The sequence below is a fragment of the Mobula hypostoma genome, chromosome 13 (genome assembly GCF_963921235.1).
Source record: "Mobula hypostoma chromosome 13, sMobHyp1.1, whole genome shotgun sequence".
NCBI lineage: Eukaryota > Metazoa > Chordata > Chondrichthyes > Myliobatiformes > Myliobatidae > Mobula > Mobula hypostoma.
The window spans coordinates 84,264,330-84,288,181 of NC_086109.1; the positions used below are offsets into that span (position 1 = coordinate 84,264,330).

Below are 23,852 nucleotides of genomic sequence, written 5' to 3' on the forward strand. Positions count from 1 at the left end.
GTGATGAAATGGTTTGAGAGGCTGGTCATGACTAGACTGAACTCCTGCCTCAGAAAGGACCTGGACCCATTGCAATTTGCCTACTGCCACAATAGGTCTCCAGCAGACGCAATCTCAATGGCTCTCCACAGCATTTAATACCATCATTCCCACAATCCTAATTGAGAAGTTGCAGAACCTGGCCCTCTATACTTCCCTCTGCAATTGGATCCTTGACTTCCTCACTGGAAGACCACAATCTGTGTGGACTGGTGATAGCATATCCTCCTCGCTGACAATCAACACTGGTGCACCTCAGGGGTGTGTGCTTAGCTCACTGCTCTATTCTCCATATACACATGACTGTGTGGCTAGGCAAAGTTCAAATACCATCTATAACTTTGCTGACGATACAATTATTGTTGGTAGAGTCTCAGGTGGTTACAAGAGGGCATACAGGAGTGAGATATGCCAACTAGTGGAGTGGTGCCACAGCAACAACCTGGCACTCAACTTCAGTAAGACGAAAGAGCTGATTGCGGACTTCAGGAAAGATAAGATGAAGGAACACATACCAATCCTCATAGAGGGATCAGGAGTGGAGAGAGTGAGCAGCTTCAAGTTCCTGGGTATCAGTATCTCTGAGGATCTAACCTGGTCCCAAAATATCGATGTAGTTATAAAGGAGGCAAGACAGCAGCTATACTTTATTAGGGCTTTGCAGAGATTTGGCATGTCAACAAATACACTCAAAAACTTCAATAGTTGTACCTTGGAGAGCATTCTGACTGGCTGCATCACTGTCTGGTATGGAAGGGCTACTGCACAGGACCAAAGGAAGCTGCAGCAGGTTGTAAATCTAGTCAGCTCCATCTTGTGTACTAGCCTACAAAGTACCCAGGACATTTTCAGGGAGCAGTGTCTCAGAAAGGCAGCGTCCATTATTAAGGACCTCCAGCACCCAGGGCTGCCCTTTTCTCACTTTTACCATCAGGTAGGAGGTACAGAAGCCTGAAGGCACACAGTCAGCAATTCAGGAACAGCTTCTTCCCCTCTGCCATCCAATTCCAAAAGAAACATTGAATCTTTGGACACTACCTCACTTTTTAAAAAAATATACAGTATTTCTGTTTTTGCACTTTCTAAAATCTATTCAATATACATAATTGATTTACTTGTTTATTTATTATTGTTATTTTTTTCTCTCTCTTCTAGATTATGTATTGCACTGAACTGCTGCTGCTAAATTACCAGATTTCACATCATGTGCCGGTGATAATAAACCTGATTCTGGCTTCTGTATTTAACTACCAAATATAAGTGAGCAGACGATAAAAGTTAGCACCAATTGTATACTAACGAGAGGAACAAGCAGCTTTCCTTGTGATACTGATCATTCTGTAACACAATGTACATGTCTTGTAAATAACGAAAACCCATTCACCTTGTACAATGAAAGAAAAACATTTTCAACACCATTTAATTAAAGGGATTAGTGTTCCACAGCTGCAGGGCAGTTATTCAAACACTAGAGGTCTCATGCAGTGTACTAGGAACATAAGATCCGAAATGTTGAAAAAGATCATTTTGGGATTGTTTAGGCTCAAATTTTATAGAGGAACTCTGCCAAAGGGAAATGTTCCAATCTCGACAAAAACTCAGTGCATGTTTCACTAGAAGTGCTATAAACTTACTTATACTACTGGATTTTACAAACCCACAGAACTTCAACAAAACGCAAACACGAGAAAATCTGCAGATGCTGAAATTTCAAGCAACACACATAAAGTTGTTGGTGAACGCAGCAGGCCAGGCAGCATCTCTAGGAAGAGATACAGTCAACGTTTCAGGCCGAGACCTCTTCCTAGAGATGCTGCCTGGCCTGCTGCGTTCACCAGCAACTTTTATGTGTGTAACTTCAACAAAAACTGGCACTTTAATACTAGAGAGGATAAAAGGAAATTCTACAGAGAACTTCATCAGCTCTAAAGTACTAGGTTGATTCTCAGTTTATTCCTGTCAGTTGATTTCTAAGGACTTTTATCAGAAAGTTGCAGCTGTTACACATTATTTTGCAAAAACATCATAAAAACCTCCAAGACTCTTCATTTGCCTCTCAGGGCTACCTGGTAACCAGGCACTGAGTTATGAAAGATTACAAACCCTTTATTTCATCCTCTGTAATATGATGCTTTGCTACACTCTTCACTTCTGAAAACACCACCTTCCAAAGATATATAATTTGCTACTGAATCTAGATTAAATCTTTGACACACTTTATTGTCCTGAATATAAGAACATAGAACAGTACAGCATAGGAACAGACACTTTGACCCACAAGGCTGTGCCAAACTAATTAAGCTGGTAACACCTATTGACACTAATCCCTTTTGCCTGCACATGACCCAAATGCCTCATTCTCTGCACGTTCACGTGCCTAAGAGCATTTTAAAAACCTATGTTATTTGCCTCCACCACCACTCCTAACACCACATTCCAGTCATCCAGTACTCTGTAAAAAAAAACTTGCCCCATGCACCTCCTTTGAACTTTCACTTCTCATCTTAAATACCTCTCCTCTAATTTTAGATGTTTCGATGCTGGGTAAAAGATACCGGCTATCTTTCTATTCCTTCAAAAGGCCTCCGCTGCTAAATTTGGAAATTTGGAAATTTGAAAAATGATTTTTCAATATTGTGCAGGTATATTACAACCATTTTGTACAGAAAGATCTAAGAGCACTGAGTTGAACTAAATCTATTTTCTTTATTTATATAGGGAGAATAGGTAGGCGAGCAGCAAGTCTTTTTTATTGAATACAAGGAATAGAATCATTGGATCCACTAGATTAGGCAAAATATTTTAAAATATTATATATTTTAACATCCTTTCAAAATGAACCAAAACAACAGTTTAAAGTTAATGTCTTGAAATCCATTTGAAAGGAAATTCAGGTCTCAGCTATGTACAAGACTGATGGGGGGAAAAAGAAACAATCTGAATCTCTACAACTAAATATTTGTAACGTTCAAATACATAGTAAAATTGAAAACATTAAGTCGGAACAAAATTCCTCCTAAACTGAACTCAAAACTGCAATCCCAAAGTGATGTTACAAAGCGTACTGTCTCCTTAGGCCCAAGTGAACGTTTGTACAAAAATTAATTCAATGCATTCAAGGTCACAACTTTGAACTGTAAAATGCCCTACTAATCTAGAAGATTCCCTTCGATCAATCTGCATAAAATCCATTTTTCCCAACACTTAGTCAACGTGATTCAACTAATCTGTATTCGCCTCTGTTTGCAGTAAGCATCTGAGTTATTCATCATAATATTGAAATTAAAAAAAAACAAATGGCCGATCATGTACCTCTTACTTCTTTCAGAAGTTAACGGGTACTTTCATTCTTTCCTTAAAAGGAAATACTTTTTTTTAAAATGAGCATTCAACTGTGGTCCAGTTGCCTCTAAAGCAGCTTTTCATTTCACTTTTTATTAAACCTTTCATATAAAATTCCTAGCAAATTGAACTTGTGATTCCAAATTGTTAGTTTGGGTCTCTAAACTATTAGCCTCATTATGTATCCACTAAACTGCCTTGCCATACATTCATAACCAAAGTTTCAATATTTTCCATCATCAAGGAAGTAAAGGCTGATTGTAGGGTGTAAGGGCTCCCCTGGGTTTTGCTCCCGCATACAAAGAACTATTCATGCCTGGCTTTAAATCAACGTCAATTTATTACTGAATAAAGGAGACCATCACAGAGGGATCAGATCCTGACCTTGTGCATTAATCTTGGTTACTATTTTTCCAAGTTCTTTTGTGTATGTGCATGAGAATTCATTATTTGTACTTACTTAGCTCCAGAACACTGAAGCCAACCCCAGCAACCAAGTATGTCTTGGTTGGGATTGAATACAAGAGGTAATTGGTTTTTAAGTACAGTCAACATTTTTTTGCACCTTGATAAGGAATACATACAATTATATCTTTGATTTTAATTCAACTCACCGTAGTGCACTGTAGCCTTGACACACACTGATGCAGCAAAGAACCTTTTCCTGATTGGCTCGATTTTCTCCTAGAAATTTGCAAACTATGTTTCCACCAAGACTGAAACCCACAACCACCAGCTGGGTCTGAGGGAAGGTTTTCTTTATGTAGTTTACCATAGCGCCAAATTCCCACGTACAACCTACACACATATTAAAAAAAAAAGATTAATTTTCAAAGCAATTGAAGATAAAAACAAATTTCAAACCATTTATTTGAAGACCTAAATCACCATTTTACTTCAGTTCTCACACAAACTGTGATCCAAATGTTCCAGTAATCTGACAAATTTAAAAATGCTAATTTAGAGTTAAAATGGTTCAAAATGACGAATATTTTAATGAATTCCAATGATTGTCAGAATGCAAATGCTGCTAATGTTTTAGAATTCATTTTCAAGGTTTTTAATTCAAATTAAGGCTGACTAATAAACCATATTACATGCACTTTCATTCTATCTTTCTGTATTATATTTAAGTTGGAAGATGTACCTAACAAATCCTAGGTTTGCAGAACAGACCATTTCCACAGTAATTTTGAACAAATATTTTTCTTTTATAAAAAGTCAATATATTCTGCAATTCTTTAATTTTGCCCAACTATACTAACAAAAGTAAGAATGGAATTCAGCCAGACAGGTAGGCTGCAGATGGATACAACTCCAAATGCCGGGAGGGATATTAATGCGAAGGGATAAATGGACAAGGAAATCATGGAGGGAGAAATCCCAGAAAGCAGAGAGTGTGGAGAGGTGAAGATCTATTTGGTGGTAAGGTCCCGTCGAAGATGGCACAAGTTGCAGAGGATGATGTGTTGGATGCGGAACCTCACAGGGTAGTAAATGTGGACAAGAGGCTCTGTTCCTGTTAAGGCAGCAGAAAGATGGGGTGAGTGGGTAACCTATCCCTGCAAGCAGCAGAAAAGCTACACCTGCCCATTCACCTTCATACTCACCTCCATTTAGGGCTCCAAAAAGTCTGTCCAGGTGAGGCAATGCATCACCTGTGAATCTACTGGTGTTGTCTACTGTATCCACTGCTCTCAATGGAGCCTCCTCTACACTGGTGAGACCTGACATAGATTGGAGGACTGCTTTGTCGAGCATCTCGACTTCATTCACAAAAAGCAGAATTTCCCATGGCCAACCATATCAATTCCTACACCCACTCCCATTCCGACATGTCAGTCCATGGCCTCCTCTTCTGCCACTATAACGTCATTCTCAGGTTGAAGGAGCAACACCTCATATTCTGTCTAGGTAGCCTCAAACTTGAAGGCATGAACATTGATTTCTCCAACTTCTAGTAATGCTTTCCCTTCCCACCTCTCTTTTCTCCATTTCCCCATATCGGCCTCTGACCTCTTCTCCTCACCTCCCCCGGTGCTCCTCCTGCTCCAGTCCTTTGCTTTTTCCACTTATCACCTCCCAGCTTTTTAGTTCATCCCCCACCCTCCTGGCTTCACATATCACTTCTAACTTGTCCTCCTTCCCCCCCCCCGCCCCTCCATCTCTTATTCTGGAATCCTCCCCCTTCCTTTCCAGTCCTGATGAAGGGTCATAGCCCAAAATGTTGACTGTTTATTCATTTCCATGGATGCTCCCTGATCTGCTGAATTCCTCCAGCATTTTATGTGCGTTACCCTCAAGTAACCAACTCCTTTATCATGTTAATCTTGTCATGATAAAGGAATAAAAAATGAGTCAAGGTCCACAGAGCAGAACACCAAAGTAAGAGATGGATACGGCTATATGGCCTGTGGACACAAGGATGTCCTTTTAGAACAGAGATGCAGAGGAATTTCTTCAGCCAGATGGTGGTGAATCTGTGGAAATTCATAGCCACAGACATTCAAAGAGGGCAGTATATTGGGTATATTTAAAACAGAGGCTGATAGGTTCTTGATTAGTAAGGGTTTCAAAGGTTATGGGAGAAGGCTGAAGAATTAGGTCAAGAAAGATAATAAATCAGCTATGATGGAATGGTGTAGCGGACTTGGGCCAAGTAGCCAGACTCTGGTCTTATGTTTTATTATGTTGTAAATGCCAAAAACATCAGCTGAAATTTGTAAAACCAAGTTGGAAGGAAGCATTTAGCAGGCAAAGAGATCTCAAGTTTTGAGTTTCTACAAAAGGGTAGAATTAGAGGTGGCAGTATTAGCTTGATTTTAAAACTCAGTGAATATGCAACTAAAAAGGAACAAGTGAAGAAACTTTCTGTTCATTTTATTAGTGTGATTAAACCAATAAAATAAGGAAATTTTATGATATAAATTTTATTGTATAAGTTATCAAGCATTAATCTTGGAAGGAATCAACCAAGAAAATTTAACATTGCCATTTCTCTTCCAACTCCCATAGCAATAGAAGGCAATTCTTGGCAATGACAGTGGAAGAATCATGTCTGCATAGAAAAAGAAGATTAAAAAAAAGAGCATTCAGGCGCAAGAAACTTTGGGACTTCATCAGATTTCAGAAGGTACGAGAATGGATACAGAAGAAGTGCAATAACATATCTGGGTTATTTCTTTCCACCTCTTGTAACCAAACTGAGTTTATAGGTTGTTCAGTTTCTCAATTGATTGCCATCTTCCTGCAGTACGTCAAAATAGTCTTGAGAAGAGTGCTAGTCAGTCACAGTACCAGAACAGCTATGTCAAACCTAATGCATCGAAAAATTCACAAAATAATCTCATGTTCTGAATTTGTAATAAAATAAAAAGGTTTTCATGGCAAAATAAATTTATAAAGTTTACTGGTTTTCCAAATAGCTACCTTTCTTAAAAAAAAATAAAAACAGCTGGACATCTCCTTGGTACAATCCTTTACAACTGTTAAGACTGATTTAAAGAGAATTAAATGAAATTAAGTTTTGCTTAACTAATAGCAATAAATTTTTAATTATATGTATACTCTTCTGGCACATGCATGGGAAATGTATTTGTAAAGAATGAAAGCTGTAGCATCCAAATGAAGAATTAATTACAGGGGATCAGCCATGACCTGACTGAACAACAGATATAGCTTTTAAAACAAAATGACCTGTCTCTGCTTTTGCTCTGTGCTTTTATTTATGGGATGTAACCATCAATAGTGGAAAAGCCTTTTCATTTGCATTTGGTTAATTCAGTCTGGTCAAAATGTGAGCAAGTTATCAAAATGTTATTTTAATAAAAGACAGAAAAAGAGTACAACCTAATGCCAAAAGACAAAAGCAACTCAAGGTATTTTCTGCAATTCAAAAAAGGAAGTGGAAATAAATTATGCTTCAGCATAAGAGACAGAACATTGCTCTTTGATTACACATCCAAACTAAGGTTTTGAGATGTGCTCATAGCGTATAGTTATTAATACTAAAATTTTCCAAATGTAAGTGAAACATAATCTTAGTGATCTTTCAATTATTCCAAAATTATATACTTAGATTATTAAATGTAATTATGAGGGACAATGAACTAAAACAAATGATACGCCGAAACTTGAATGATTAATGAATCTTAATCATTTAACTGATGTTGAAAACTCCATTCAAACTGAAATTCAAACAGATGTGAAACGATAGATTTTTAATTGATGAGCTGTGGAAACACTATAATCAGTTGGCACCAGCATCTGAAAATAGCAACATCCATGAAGCACATCTGATTCAATAGTTCTGGAATATCCACAGGTGTGAACATGTTTTCTCACTACTCAACCATGGGTGAAATTCAGGTAAAAGTTTATTAGAAAAGGGCTTTAGGCCTTCCTAATTATCTAGTTCCCATATAAAAACATCCCTTGTTTTAATTTAGACCTGCATTCAGGCAGCCTGGATCAAATAGTAGATAACATTTAATGGTCATGACATACCGAACTTCATACAAAAATACTATCTACCTGAACATGTATTATTACAGCCTTTGGCAATTCTAATCAACAGAATCACAAAAGAGATTCAACACAAAAGCAGAACTTTGAAGTAAAGCAGTGACAGTAACTCATACACGAGAAAATCTGCAGAAGCTGGAAATACAAAGCAAAACACATGAAGTGTTTGAGGAATTCAGCAAGTCAGACAGCATCTATGGAGAAGAGTAAACAGTTGACCTAAAGAATTCTGAAGAAGGCTCTTGGCCTGAAACGTCTACTATTTACTCTTTTCCATAGATGCTACCTTTCCTGCTAAATTCCTACAGTAGCTCATACCAACAGAAACAAATTACGACATTAATCCAGATCTAAAACAGGAAAAATGCAGCTAGGGAACCTAGGGTCATAATGCTGGACACCAGCAAGATTGATGAAGTAGTAAGCAGGCACGTTATACTGCTCAAATGTCATAGAATTTTGAAGTACATGAAATTATTTGCTCAAAGCATCTATGCCAATACTTTGCAAAAGCAACCCAAATTAGCAAATTCTTCACTTTAAAACTTCTTTAGTGTCTTGATGACATGTGCATACTTGCCTCTTACCTTCCAGTACTCCAAGTTTTTAATCACTCTTACAGGCATTCAATGGCTCCAGCATTTTCGGTTTATATTTTTTAGGGTATTGCCTGTATAATTTTGCCTCTTTGACTACTTCATTCCAGTGAAAATACAGTAAAATGCTAATGATCCTGTAGTCAGAATTTTGATGCTGCCAGAATGGCACATTCTACTGACAATTGGATGTTATACACATTATCGTCTCAACACATTTTAAGCTCATTTTTTAAAGATGTTACATGATATTATGAACTTTCTAGTAAACCCAGCAAATTTAAAGGATATGTGGAAACACGGGCCTCAGTGAGTTTCTGGGGAACACACTGAGCCATCAATATATCATATAAACTTCCAAATTACACAGATCATTGGAAGTTCTCTCTGGTCCCGGTGTCTCAAGTGTCTCAAACGATTTTTGTTTGCGCTTTCATTCTGATAAATATATACTCCCAACAATTTCATTGTACTTTTTATAGCTGATCTAGAAAGCACAGTGGATGTGGCCTTGTGTGTTTAAATTTAGCACTCTTGTACCTATAGATGATTGTCCAAACTCAGGCTAATAACTTAGGTCAGATGTATCTACTTGCATTTGCAGATATTATGTCCGATCGCTAGATTTCTTTGAATCTATACTCTTTAAACACATCATAATTGCATTTTCCTAAAGTCACTAACAGTCTGCTGTCTGATTTTACAAACTCTGTTTTCACATCCCTGTAAATTGTACAAGAAAGGAAAGACAGAGACATTCTTAAGAGTCAGAATAAACTGCTACGTTAACTATTAACTTCAACGAGAGTACAAGGACAGCAAAATAAGTCTTGGAGCAACACTCAAGAAGTTAGACAAAAACACAGCCTCAATATACTGTTCAGCAAGGTGCAAAAAAAATCCCTTCTTTTGTGTGTCTTCAAGTCTACACCAAGCTAAATTCCTGAAGATATTTTCATATTAAAAGAAATGTCAAAAGCAGTACCCAACTCTCCAACTCATCAACAATATTTAACTGTGAAGTTGAGAATCCCAGGAAATCTAATATTAAGACAGAGCTACATTTCTGTAGTGAGCTATCATCACAAACTGAGGTGAAAGTGAAATTAAATTCATAATCATCTCCAAGCAAGAAAACGTAATAAATTACACACAGTGGCCACTTTATTATACACCTCCAGTACCTAATAAAGTGACCACTGAGTGTATATTTGTGGTCTTCTGAACCACTTCATGGGGATGTTTTGTGCATTCAGAGATGCTCTTCTGCACACCAATATTGTAATTCGTGATTATTTGAGTTACTGTCGCCTTCCTGTCAGCTTGAATTAGTCCGGTTATTTTTCTCTGACCTCTCTCATTAACAAGGCATTTTCGCTCATAGAACTGCCATCACTGGACGTTTATAGAGACTGTTGTGTGTGAAAATCCCGGGAGATCAGCAGTTTCTGAAACTGTCAACCACCCAAACTGGCACCACCTGGTCAAAGTCACATTCACTCCCTATTCTGATGTTTGTTTGAAGAACAACTGAACCGCTTGACACACTGAGTTGCTGCCACATGATTGGCTGATTAGATGTTTAATTTAATGAGCAAGTGTACAGGGGTACCTAATACAGTGGCCACTGATTAGATATTTGCATTAACGAGCAAATGAACAGGTAAACCTAATAAAGTGGAACTGAGTGTATACACCTCCATGAAGCATCACGCACTTGTGAATAATAAATTAACTCTCAGAGATGTTTTTCTTTTTTGATTTATACAGAGCTCATGCCACTACCAAAGAACTCTCTTGACCATGCAAATTATGTTCTAATTTATTACAACTTCAGTAGACATAGCTGTAAATTCTAGCAGCTACTTGAGATATGGAAAATTGTGTATAAAATTTCAAGTAACATAGATTCTTAGAAGGAAAAGGTCAGGTTGAAAGATTACTTTAAAGGAATATGAGCTGCTTTGCTTTATTAGTTGCCACAAAAAAAAGAGTAGAAACTTTATTCCAGGAGTGTGCACTGTACTTGCTAGACCACAACTCGAGAACTACATACAACTGCGGTCACATTACAGAAACACAGAGAAGAATTATGAGGATGATACAAGCACTGGAAAGTTTGAGCTAAGAAAGATAAGTAGTGCTGGTGCTTTTTTCTGTAAAACAAAGGCACCTGAAGGGCAGATTTGACTGAAGTGTATAAAGGAGCCTAAATACAGTAAATACGAAGGACCAGTTTCTCATAGAGATGTCAAAAGCAGAAGAAATGCAGGGGGGGGTGGAAAACAGATTTAAGATCATCTTTAAATATAACAGATAAGAATAAAGCAACATTTTTCATCCAACAATCTGGAGCTCATTACCAGCAAGTTAGTTTTTTGAATGTGCATTTGCTGAGGCCTGACCTGCAGGGTGATTGACCCCGTGACAGAGGTGAAATTAGGTTGGTAGTTTTTTTGATTTGCATGGATATGGATCAAAAACTGAAACCTAGAAGAGTACACACATGAACTGATCCTTTTACTCACTATGTCCATGTCGACCATGATACCAAAAAATTCCATTTGTCTGCGCACAATCCGTGTTCCTCTACTTTCTACCCATTTGTGTGTCTGTCTAAATGTCTCTTAACTGTTGCTATCATAACTGTTTCTAGCATACTTCTGCAGCAGTATGTTCTGGGCAGTTATTATTCTATGAATAAACTTGTATTTCAAATCTTTAAAGTTCAAAGTAAATTTTATTATCAAAGTACATGTATTATCAAAGTCACCATATACAACCTGAGATTCACTTTTCTTGTGGGCATACTCAGCAAATCTATAGATTAGTAACTATAACAGAATCATGAAAGCCTGCCCAACTTGGGCATTCAACCAGAGTGCAGAAGACAGCAAACTATGCAAATGCAAAAAGAAGAAACAATAATGTAAATAAATAAGCAATAAATATTGAGAACTTGAGATGGAGAGTTTTTGAAAGTGAGACCATTGGTTGAGGGAACATTTCAATGTTGGGGCAAGTGAAGTTGAGTGAAGTTATCCCCTCTGGTTGAGGGGTAGTAACTGTCCCTGAAACTGGTGGTGCGAGTCCTGAGGCTCTTTTACCTTCTTCCTGAAGGCAGCAGCAAGAACATGGCCTGGGTGGTAGAGGTCCCTGATGATGAACGCTGCTTTCCTGCAACAGCGTTTCATGTAGATTTGCTCAATGGTTGGGAGGGCTTTACCAGTGACGGACTGGTCTGTATCCACTACTTTTTGTAGGATTTCTGTTCAAGGGTATTGGTGTTTCCAAATACCAGGCAGTGAAGCAGTAAGTTAATATACTCTCCACTACACATCTACACAAGTTTGTCAAAGTTTTAGATGTCATGCTGAATCTCTGAAAACTCATAAGGAAGTAGAAGGAAAGTAAACTACCCCCCTAACCTTAAAGCTATATCCTCAAGTATTTTCACCCTGGGAAAAAGACTATTAAACTTTTTTTTGCCTCTCATATAACTGTACATACTTCTAACACTTAGGATAACAAATTACAATAAAGTTTTTGCCATAACTAGATATTAATGGATAATTTTCAAATAGTAATTATATACTTTAAAATGTCAAATTAACATCACTGGAACACATTTTTCTCCCTACCCTCACCTGAAAGTGGTTACCTTTGCTCTTTCCTATGACTGCCACTCTTTACACATTAGGCAGCACAGGGGAGTCTAATTTTCCCCAAGAAAACCTATTAATCCTAATGTGATCTTCAATCATTGCACTTACTAAATTACCAGTAGTGATTAGAGGCATATAATCATAGATACTTACAACACAGGTGACTCCCAATGAGCTCACTGTGTCCATGCCAGCCAAAAGACAGTGCTACTTAGGCACTTCATACCTCCTGATCTAAAACCTTATAGCTCAACGCCCTTAAACGCTTTCAATTTCTGCACCTGCCACCCTTTCAAGCCTCTAACAGTCTTTGGGCATATAGGTTTTTCCTCAACTCCCTTTTAAACCTTCAGTAATCATTTTAAACATATGTCACTTTAATTATTGACTACTTTTATTCAACGGATTGTTTCATTCCTGTTCATCAATATAAAATAAACCTTGAAAAGAGAATAGAATCTACCTCAACCTTCTTTGAAAGAAAACCCCAAGCTTAGTTAGTATCTCGCTTCATAATCAAAATTGCCTTAGTATGACAAAACCCTTAGAAAGATTCTCTGCACTCTTTGTAATACCATCACATTCTTAGTCTGTGACCTGACTAGTAGAGACTACTCTATTTATGACGTAACTCGCATTTTATGTAGTTCTTTTATGACTTCCCTGTTATTACACCTGCTGCTACAGTTGATAAAATTCTGATCCACAAACATTTTCTCCATGAAAAATGGAAAGCTCCTGCCCAACTTTAACCACAAAAGGCTACACACTTGTTTCAGATCATTATATACATACTATTGCACATGAAAATCTCAGGAGATCAGTAGTTTCTGAGATACTCAAACCAACCCATCTGCCACCAGCAACAACATGGTCAAAGTCACGTAGATCACATTTCCTCCCTATTTGGATGCTTGATCTGAACAACCAAACCTCTTGACCATGTCTGCATGCTTTTATGCAATGAGTTATTGCCACATGATTGGTTGATTAGATATTTGCATAATGAGCAGGTGTACAGGTGTATCTAATAAAGTGACCACTGAGTGTATACACATGGGGAAGTGGATAATAGGCTAGCTAGTTATATCTCACCAGATAGCAGGCTTTGGATCAACTTTTCAAACCAGTCTGCAAATGGCGTGCCAAACCACTAAATTAAAAGGGCAATATTCCAGACTTTGAGTTGTGATATCAGAATCAGGATCAGGTTTATTATCCCCGGCATGTGCCGTGAAATTTGTTAACTTACTGTTAAGGAGCAGAGAACATTTGACTATACTAAACCCAGCCTCCAAAATAGGTATCATTATTGTTAAGACAACAGCACAGCAAATTAATCACAAGTAAAAACAAGTAGCCAAATATAACACAAAAAGCAGAAGGAGTAGGCAGACATTGGCTTCTCAGATGGCAGATCCACCATTCAAGTTAATTCATGACTAATTTTTTTTTTACCTCTGTACCATTTCCTTGAACAAGCTCCATATTCCTCAAGTTCCCTAATATGTAAAAATCTCTTGAATATATTCAGTGATTGTCCTTGCGTAGAAAATTCTAAAGATTTATGAGCCTCAAAGTGAAGATATTCCTCTTTGTCTCAGCCCCAAATAGCCAAACTTCTATTTTAATACTGTTGTAGACAGACCAGCCAAGGGAAACTTCAACCCAGCATCTACGCTGTTGTGTTTCAGTTAAATCATCTCTCATTCTTCTAGACTCGAGGGTATAGGTCCAGTCTTCTTAGCTTCTCATCTGACAAACTCACAATCCTAATCCAATAATCATATGAATATTCTTCCCAAGGTAAACAGACCAGACCGTACACAACATTCCAGATACAATCCCACTGGGGTTCTACATAACACTAATTATAAACTGTATTCTAGAAATACTGAGCAAATTAGAACAAGGTCCTTTTAACTAGCACAACGGGTATAGTGCTCTAATTCTGCTCGTAATTTGTGTGTTCGTAGATCATTTCTTCAGCATTTCTGTAGAGGGAAATGTAGTTTTTTTAAGTTTTAAGCTGATCTTCCATTGAATGATTTTCCAAGTGCAAAAGAAAGAAAATAATTATGTTTTAAGTTCCAAGAACCAAAAGGATGATTGTAGTGGAGAAAGTAAAAGAAATGTCTATCATAGTGTGGAAACAAAGGGTTTACTCAGGCAACACATTGCTTTCAAAAGCTATCATTTTAATCAAAGCTCCATCAGGAGGAATGTAAACAGTGGAAAAGAAAATTAATTTGGAGAGAGAAAAATGTACAGGAACAGTGAGGTCCAGAATACAGAAGTGGCTAGATACCTGAAAGAAAAGAATAGTGTAACTATTCAGCAGATTAGTTAGAGGGAAACTGAATTAACACTGGGTGGATGTCATTATTTTAATACCAGTCTGCTCTGACAAATCAGAATGATGGATTACCTGAAACTACTGAAGTTAATTTTGAGTTATGGGGTCTTTAGCATGTCTACTTGGGTGAGGCATTGTTTCTCAAACTTACATTAAGCCTTTCTGGAAGACTGTTGATGAAAGTGAGAGATTATGTGTAGAATGGAGAATTAAAATGACAAGTGATTGGAAATGCAGGGTCATCAGAAGTACTCTTAAAAGGTCATCTAATTTACATTTTTTTCCCTCAAGCATCTACATATTTCCCTTTCAATCCCCACATAATAGGAAAAAGACTTGTCTACTCTTCAAATCAATGCCCATAAAATGCTTGAGGAACTCAGCAGGTCAGGCAGCACCTATGGAGGGGAATAAACTGTCAATGTTTCAGGCTGAGACCATTCTACTCTGCAAATTCCTCTTCGAATAAGAGTCAGAATGAGACATCAAGGAGATTGAGAACTGCAACACAGTCCATCTTGCCTTATCATTTATCTTCCTCATCTACCACCTACAAATGGAGGTACTTTGTTTACCTATGAATTGCTGAACCAGAATTTCTGCAATTTCTGAGAGTGGGGAGTTTTGTTTTGCAATCCTCTTCCCCACAGCCCGTCCCCCCCTTCTCCCCCCCCCCCAAACAGGTGATGGTAAAGAGATCAGTAAAGCTTGCTGCTGAGATTTCAGATCAAGTTCGGAAAGGATATCTGCATTGCATTATCTGCACAACCCATGTGTGGATGTGACAAATGACGACCATACAAATGACCAATTTATGGAAAAAGGTGTAAACTTGAATTTTTATCATAATAAATATTAATGTATATTCATCTTTGCTTTTAGTGCAATTAATTGTCAGCAACCAATTAACAAAACTCTGATAATTTGTTATCTATCTATTTGGAAATGTTACTGCCATTCTCTTTTTTTTGGTGGGGGTGAGGGGTACTGCAGATGATTTGCTATCTACTCAGCAGTTGATGTTTGCTTCATTCACTTTCCACTCACTAGGGCTTCTGTCCCCAGGCTCCTTTTGAATTTACCTGGTACACTGGAAAATTCATTATGACACTGTGTAACATCTAAAAAGTGAATTTAAAATGTTGTAATATTAATAGAAGTATTTGGAAAATGCATTAGTTTAGAACATCAGAGTTATATTGTATGACAAAGTCTTTGCTTACATAAATATTGGAATATTACTGATGTTTAGATTCTCTGTAACTGCACATTGATGGCATAATATGTCATGACAACCCTGTAAAATGTTTCTTTCTATTAGCAAGAAAATGGTAAGTGAAAATTGCCTTACCGTATGTAAACATACGAGGAGAGGTGAGTTCAATATTTGGCAAAGCACCGAGATGGTTGAGAACAGCACACCGGTATCCGTGCTTCTGAGCATAATCGACAAATGTTCGAATATACTGCTTTTCACTGTGATTGGCGATCCCAGGACAAATCACCATAGTAATATCCTCTATCCAATACAATAAATTCATGGTATTAATAAAGTGAGTGTTATTAAACAGCTTGATAAGAAATTTGTTTCTCCCAGAAAAAGGGTATTTGACCTAGACACCAAGTCCTCTGGACTGTGCGCATTTCCTTTAATTCTGTCCCCTCTGCCAATATGCAGTACAGAAAGTTATTTATTCCATAAATCTAAACAACAGGAATTCTGCAGATGCTGGAAATTCAAGCAACATACATCAAAGTTGCTGGTGAACGCAGTCAGTTAGTCCTGACGAAGGGTCTCGGCCTGAAACGTCGACTGCGCCTCTTCCTATAGATGCTGCTTGGCCTGCTGCGTTCACCAGCAACTTTGATGTATGTTGTTATTCCATAAATCTACTACCTTTCATTTGAAAATATACCACTTATCTTTAACTACTTTTGCATTTTGCTCATTGAGCTATGTGTATGCGTGAAATTTATCAAGACCAATACCTTCATGGATTAGGGGATCAGAACCCTCAACAGTGTATGACCAACGCATTACCTAGCATTGTGCGTCAACTTACAGCTGATGTACTATTCATCTGAAAGCTTCAGTGAATTAAATAGCATCCTTACTCAGCAAGCACTCCAAGCTTTTAAATTGTTTCTGGATAATGAATAGAAGTAAAAGAACACATGATAATTTACTTTCAGCTTTCCCAAATCTTGCTGTGTAGAAGGCAATATAATGACTTTATCGCTGCAACAGCCGAGGTCACAAACTGGAATTCAAATCAATCACCCTTCTTTTACGTACTTGGATGGAAGAATGACAATTGTATGAATTATTCAAAATTCCACCAAAAATGCTCTACAGTCACACTTGATTTCACTTACCTCCAGTGTTGTGCTCTGCCAAAGGCTCAAAAAGATCCCACGTTGCAGTAGCTCCATCTGGCATAGGGAGATACTTGCGTAAACCATAGGGATGAGGAGAACTTACACGTCCCATTTTACCATATAAAGCTGTCTGTACGTGTCCACTCTTTCCCCAAATGAGGGGTGGAATGTATCTGTCCAACAATATAAACATCGAAATTACTAGCCCCTTCATAAGCACATTATTCTACATCCCATTTTCTCCGTAAACAGATCTCTCCTTCTTGCCACATATTTCAGTAGTTGGAAGTGTTTTGCCAGCAGTACTGTTAATCTTATCCAGAGACATTTTATGAGATGTCTAACTTTCCACTTTTCACTTATCACTGCCATTTGAAAAGTGAATTCTCCAGAGACCCAATAAAATAAACTAAAAGTAATATTTTTATTTGGTTGCCATACTGAATTTTTAATTAATCATAAGTCTGGGTATTCCTTATTAAACTGATTAATCATTTTAATAAGGAAAACTTTATTAAACTAAGGAAATTTAGTAAAATTTTACTAAAATTATTTGCCTACTTATGAAATAAGTAATAACAGGAGACATACGCCACAAGAAATTTCAAACATACTTTGCTAACTGCAAAAATCAATCCATTAAGTCGGTAAGTAGGTAATCAATTACCTAATTTTTCCTTCCTAGTCTTCATTTCTTAATTTCCAGTGTTCAAAAATTTATCACCTAGCTTTAAATCGTTGCACAGCTCGTCATCCATAGCTTGGTAGGCTAGAAAATCCCCAAGGTGCATAAAAAACCAGAGAGGAAAGGAAAATCCACCAGCTTACTAAATAATTAATTTAACCAGAACCATGTCTAACGCTGTAGCCAAAAAATTGAAACATCCTCTAGGTATCCACTCCATTGGTCCCGCTCATTGTTTTTAATGAAGTTGTCTCTCATTCTTCGTGCTCCAAGAATGTAAGCAAATTCTTCAGATGACAGCCCCATATATCCATCAAATCACTGCGATTACTGAACTACGTCACATTGCCTCCAAGTTTAACCTCACAGAGATAATGGACAGCACAATTTTACGTAGTACTCCTGATGTGCTCAATCTAAAATTGTGTAAATGATAACAAGGTTTCTTTCTTGTACATAAAACATTTGCAATAAAAGTCAACATATCATTTGCATTCCTAACCACTCACTGCACCTTCAAGATTCAAAAGATTCAAAGATTCAAAGTACATTTTTTATTACTATGTATGCAGTAAACAACCCTGAGATTCGTCTTCCCACAGACAGTCACGAAACTAAGAAAGAAAACCATGGAACCTGTTCAAACAAAAATATCAAACCCCCAACGTGCAAAAAAAACAAATTGCGCAAATTGCAAAAAACAAGTAAAAACACACAGAATATAAAACACCAAACTACAAATCATTGAAACCATCCAGGCATATTTAGTTCAGCTCAGTTCAGTTCAATCTAGTGTTGTATCGATTCATTATCTTCAGGCTGCAGAACTACTCTGCTCCAATCAAAAATCGCACAAAAATAGAAGGGTCTCGGATCAAAACGTCGACTGTTTACTCTTTTCCACAGATGCTGCTTGGCCTGCTGAGTTCCTTCAGCATTTTGTGTATGCTGCTTTGGATTTCCAGCACCTGCAGATTTTCTCGGAACAAAAAAAAGCAGCAACCAGAAACACATCATAACATGAACTACAGAGTCCAATTCACAAACCGCATTGATTGAATATTGCCCAAAACCCAGGATTCTGGCTGCATCGAGTGAGAGGATGAGAGAGACTATCCAAATTCAGAGACCTTCCTTTGGGAGCAGCAAGCAAGAAGGAGAGAGAGTCCCTCTTCGTCATCAACAGGTAGACGGTGGTGAGCACCTGTTCACCTTCCTTTCTCATCCTCGATGTTTTCAATTTTCCTCAACACTTTAATCGTCGGGATTGGTGAGAAATAGAGTCTAGCATGGGCTTGCGCTCCTTCTTCAGGCTGCTTGGCCTCCAGGCCACACACTTCACTCAAAGCCTCATCGAAACTCCTCAGAGACAGCAAAGTGTCAGATCGCTCGGTCAGCCTGAAAACATGCCACCAAAACAGGCTCCAACAGCAGCAGGATCATATTTGAAAGAAAAAGACAAAGTAAACAGAAGTGAAATAAGTAGTTTTGTGAACTATCTGAAGCATGTCGACCTTGGTTATGTTGTTCGCTAGCGCCATTTTCATTGCCTCAAGTACTGTTAATACACAAGAACACACAAAGGCCTTCCTGAACCATTTTATTTACAATTATATTTTAAAGGAACATTTCCGCTATCAAAATGGAGTAACAGTCCTTACTGTTATATTCCATATACCAACTTGTTACCCAAACAACCCACCTATTCATGCGTGCTTTGCAACTTATTCCCAGCTACCTTTATACAGACCGTAGATTTAAATTTATTACACTGTTTTATCATTTCAGCTATTAAAATTAATTGTCAATTACTCTGAACTTTGCACATCAAGTAACAATTTAGCAACCCAAAAATGACCTTTGTTTTATTTCCTGATAAACATTCTTCATCTCATGGTTAACTTTCACCAACTCCACAAACTCTTACTTTCAGTTATCTTTTGCACAGCACCTTTTGCAAAGCGCCAAACGTGAGGCTGTTAAACAAGAACAAGAATATTACAGGAAAAATACTAGCACAGATACTGGCATGGCTGACTGGCAGGAAGCAAAGAGTGGGAATAAAGAGGGCCCGACCTGGTTAGCTGCCAGTGATTAGTGGTGTTCCGCAGGTGTCAGTGTTGTTACCGCTTCTCCTAACGTTACATGCTTTAGATGATGGAATTGATGGCTTTGTGGCCAGGTTTGCATATGATACAAAGATAGGTGGAGGGGTAGGTAGTGTTGAGGAAGCCGGGAGTCTGCAGAAGGACTTTGACAGATTAGGAGAATGGTCAAAGAAACTTTAATAGAAAGAATAAAAGTGAAAACTATTTTCTAATTGGGGAGCAAATTCCGAAATTGGGAAATGCAAAGAGACTAGGGAGACCTCGTGCAGGATTCCCTAAAGATTAACTTGCAGGTTGAGCTGGTGGTAAGGAAGGTAAATGCAATATTAGCATTCATTTCAATAAGATTAGAATATATAATAATGTGCAAAAGTCTGAAGCACAAGTTAAAAAAAATTGTAAAGCGAAGATGCTTCAAAAGTAATGAAATGAAAGTTTCTAAATATCAAAAAAAATGACTATAAAGAGCTGGAACCAGTAAAAAAAAATAAATCAAATAAACATGTGTTGTGACTATCCTTTGCCTTTAAAACTGCATCAATTCCCTTAGGCACACTGTCATGTAGTTTTATAGGAAAATCTGCTGGTACGTTGTTCAAAGCATCTTGGAGACTTGTCAAGTTCTCCTGCAGACTTTGGCTGTCTTGCTTGCTTCTGGCTATCTGTTCCAGAACCCTTGTTCTTCTTTTTGCTAAAGATAGATTTTTATGACCTTGGCCATGTGTTTGGGGTCAATGTCCCCTGCAGAATGAAGTTGGGTCCGATCAGGTGCCTCCCTGATGGTATTGTGTGACAGATCAGAATCTGCTTGTAATTCTCAGCACTGAGGATTCCATTAACTCTAACCAGATAACCAATTCCATTTGCAGAAATGCAGCCCAAACTTATAGGGATCCTCTGCCGTGCTTCACTGTTGGCTGCAGACACTCATCCATATAGTGCTCAACAGCTCTTCTACAGACAAACGGTTTCCTGTTTGAGTCAAAAATTTCTAATTTTGACTCGTCAGTCCAGAGCACCTGCTGCCATTGTTCAGCACCCCAGTGCTTGTGTTTCTGTGCGTAGGTAAGTCTCTTGGCTTTGTTTCAACTTCAGTGGAAAGGCTTTTTGGCAGCATCTCTTCCATGAAGACCCCTTCTGACAAGACCTCTCTGGACTGCAGAGGGGTATACTTGGGTTCCAGTGGTTTCTGTGAGTACAGAGCTGAAAGCAGTGCTGGACTTCTTCCAATTTAGAAGGGACATCAGTCTGTTGCATTTCTCATCTGCTGCACTCAGATTCCATGCTGTCCACTGTGTTTCTGGTCCTCAACCTGGCCTGTTCTTTGTGCTTCTTCAAAAGGGCCTGGACAGTACTTCTTGAAACTCTTGTCTGCCACGAAATTTCTGCTTGGGAGAGGCCTTGCTGATGCAGGATGACTACCTTGTGTCTTGTTGCTAAGCTCACCCTTGCCATGGTGTACAAACTAATGATTTGAAGGTTAAACTGTCAAATTTTCCACACTCTCACCCTTTAGTATGTTTGTTCTTCACCCAGTTTGATTCTACACCCTTTCCTGTGTCAGTTAATCAGTTTAGTTCATTCAACTATGTAATTGATCATTTTGTTGTCTTTGTTTAATCATGCTCTGGATTATATACGTACAAAGTAATTAAATTTGTATTTGAAAAGTGGCCTATTACTTAGTATGTTACTTTCTTTAACAAAATACAAAAATTTCTCTGCAACATTTAATTTTTTGGAAAATGAATGTTTGGAAATCTAAAATTTGCTCTTTTACTGACATACTGATGTAGAAGACAAAAAATAAACGTCTAAAACAAAATTCATATAAAAAATCTAGGGCGCCGAAGACTTCTGCACAGTTCTGTAAAAGTAAGGATGTAATGCTGAGACTATATAGGGCTTTGGAGTTTTGTGAGCAGCTGTGTACCCCTTATCTAAGAAAGGATGTGCTGTCATCAGAGAGAGGCCAGAACAGGTTCACAAGAATTATCCCAGAATGAAAGGATTAATATATGAGGAGCATTTGATGGTTCTGGACCTGTACTCGCTGGCGCTGGTGTTTTGAAGAATAAGAAATCTATTGAATATTGAAAGGCCTATTGAATATAGTTCTTAAGGTTTTTATAACTGGGGATGGTAATGGGGACAAGCTCCCACGACCTATTAAGTGCTCCCAATGGCATGCACCGCAATAGCCTCTGACAACCAAGTTCAGCTCCTGGCCTTCACACGTGGCCGATGGAACTGTTTCCGCTGACAGGAGAAGGGGCGAAGGCGGGTTACTGGCACCTTAAAAGCAGTTGTTTCGGGCATGGTTGGCAGTTCATCTAGGATAAGAAAAATTCTGATCTTAAACCTCCGCTGCCTTGCAGCTACACCCACTCATGGGGAAGGCTTCAGGAGTAAACCCCGACGGAAAAATCCGGAGGTGGAGTCCCTAAGGCACTCCCTCATTGAGCTCAATACTAACTGGCAACTCCTGCGATGCTGCTGGTACTAAACTGTATCGGTCTCTGCCGTTCCTTTGGGTTCATCAGTTGCGTGGAGAGGGGAGCTTGCTCTCCATATCATACCCCTCAGGCTTGCGTAATATCCATGGTCATCTCTAGCCAATGGAGGCCTCAGAAAGACAAATCGAATACAGTATGGAGGTGGAGAGGATGTTTCCAACAGTGCGGGGTCCAGGACCACAAAGCACAGCCTCAGAATACAAGGACAACCCATTATAAGTGAGATGAGGATTTCTTTTGTCAGAGACTGGTGAATCTATGGAATTCATTGCCCCCAGACAGCTGTGGAGACAAAGTTATTAGGTATATTTAAAGGTTGATAAGTTCTTGATTAGTCAGGGCATCAAATGTTATGTGGAGAAGGCAGGAGAATGGAGTTGAGAGGGATAATAAATCAGCCATGATGGAATGGTGGAGCAGATTCAGTGGGCCAAAAGGCTTAATTCTCTTATATTTTTACCTGTCTCTCGTTATCAAAACAAATCAGACATGTCAATCATGTCCGTAGATGTCAAATGTGATTTTATTTCCAGAAAACTGCTGACTTTTGCCTAACCATAATGAACTTCACTACTGCTGCTTCATTAATTGATCTAGCATTTACCCACTAAACACTTGCAAACTAACAGGTCTCGAGCTACCTTTCCCTAGAAAAGTTCAACATTAAGTTAACCACTGGTCAAAACCCATGCAAGACAAAAATACTACTGGCAATTCAAGCACAATTTGTGCACACCACCATAAATGTCTGAAACAGATGGAACACACAAAGAAAGTTTTAGAGGAACTGTTGTAACTGATATAGTGCCTTACATGGCAGATTCATTTTTTAACTGGAAGTAGAAAGTCATAAACACGAGAAAGTCTGCAGGTGCTGGAAATCCAAAGCAACACACACAAAATGCTGGAGGAACTCAGTAGGTCAGGTAGCACCAATGAAAAGGAATAAACAGTTGATGTTTCGGGCCAAGACCCTTCTTCACGAAAAGATTACTGTACATAGAAAGCAATGAAATTACTCAACAACATGAAAATAATAGTCCACAGCACTTCCAATGAGACTGGCTCTTTAAACCAATGACTAAACAAAAGAGCCCTTTACCTTATCCACCTATCATCTCCCTCTGCCACCCACCCACCTTCCCCTCACCTGATTTCACCTACCAAAGTACACCTTCCCTTCCCCACCACCTTCTCATTTTAGCTTATTCTCCTTTCTTTCCAAGTCCTGATGAAGGATCTCAGACCGAAACATCAATTGTTTATTCCCCTCGACAGATGCTGCCTGGCCTGCTGAGTTCCTCCAGCATTTTGTGTGTGTTGTTCAAAATTTCCAGCATCTGTAGAATCTCTTGTACTAAAAGAGAGAAAAAACATCTACGGTTGAGCAATTGGGTAAAAACCTGGCACATGGGGTTTAATATGGAGATCATCCACTTCAGTAGAAGGAATCAGAAGGTGAATTGTTATCTGATAGAAATATATAAGACCTGATTGAAAAAAGTAAGATTATGGGAGACATACATAGAGTAGATAGTCCAAATTTTTTTCTCCATAGTAAAGGCATTAAAAACAAGAGGGCATAAAGTTTAAGATGAAGTGGAGTTTTCATGAGAACCTGAGGACTGTGTTTTATTTATAC

At 38.3% G+C, this 23,852-nt stretch overlaps 1 protein-coding gene across 4 annotated transcripts in view; it reads right to left on the reverse strand.

The window, feature by feature from the left end:
- LOC134355745 (monoacylglycerol lipase ABHD2-like) overlaps window positions 1-23,852 on the reverse strand; it is a 101,315-nt gene that overhangs the window by 37,338 nt on the left and 40,125 nt on the right. For all 4 annotated transcript variants that reach the window (XM_063066092.1, XM_063066093.1, XM_063066095.1 and 1 more), the window contains exons 4-6: window positions 16,899-17,074; window positions 15,874-16,041; window positions 3,996-4,179 (exon numbers count right to left, since the gene is read on the reverse strand). In XM_063066092.1, the coding sequence (XP_062922162.1) occupies window positions 3,996-4,179; window positions 15,874-16,041; window positions 16,899-17,074 (528 nt within the window). The remainder of the gene's footprint in view (window positions 1-3,995; window positions 4,180-15,873; window positions 16,042-16,898; window positions 17,075-23,852) is intronic.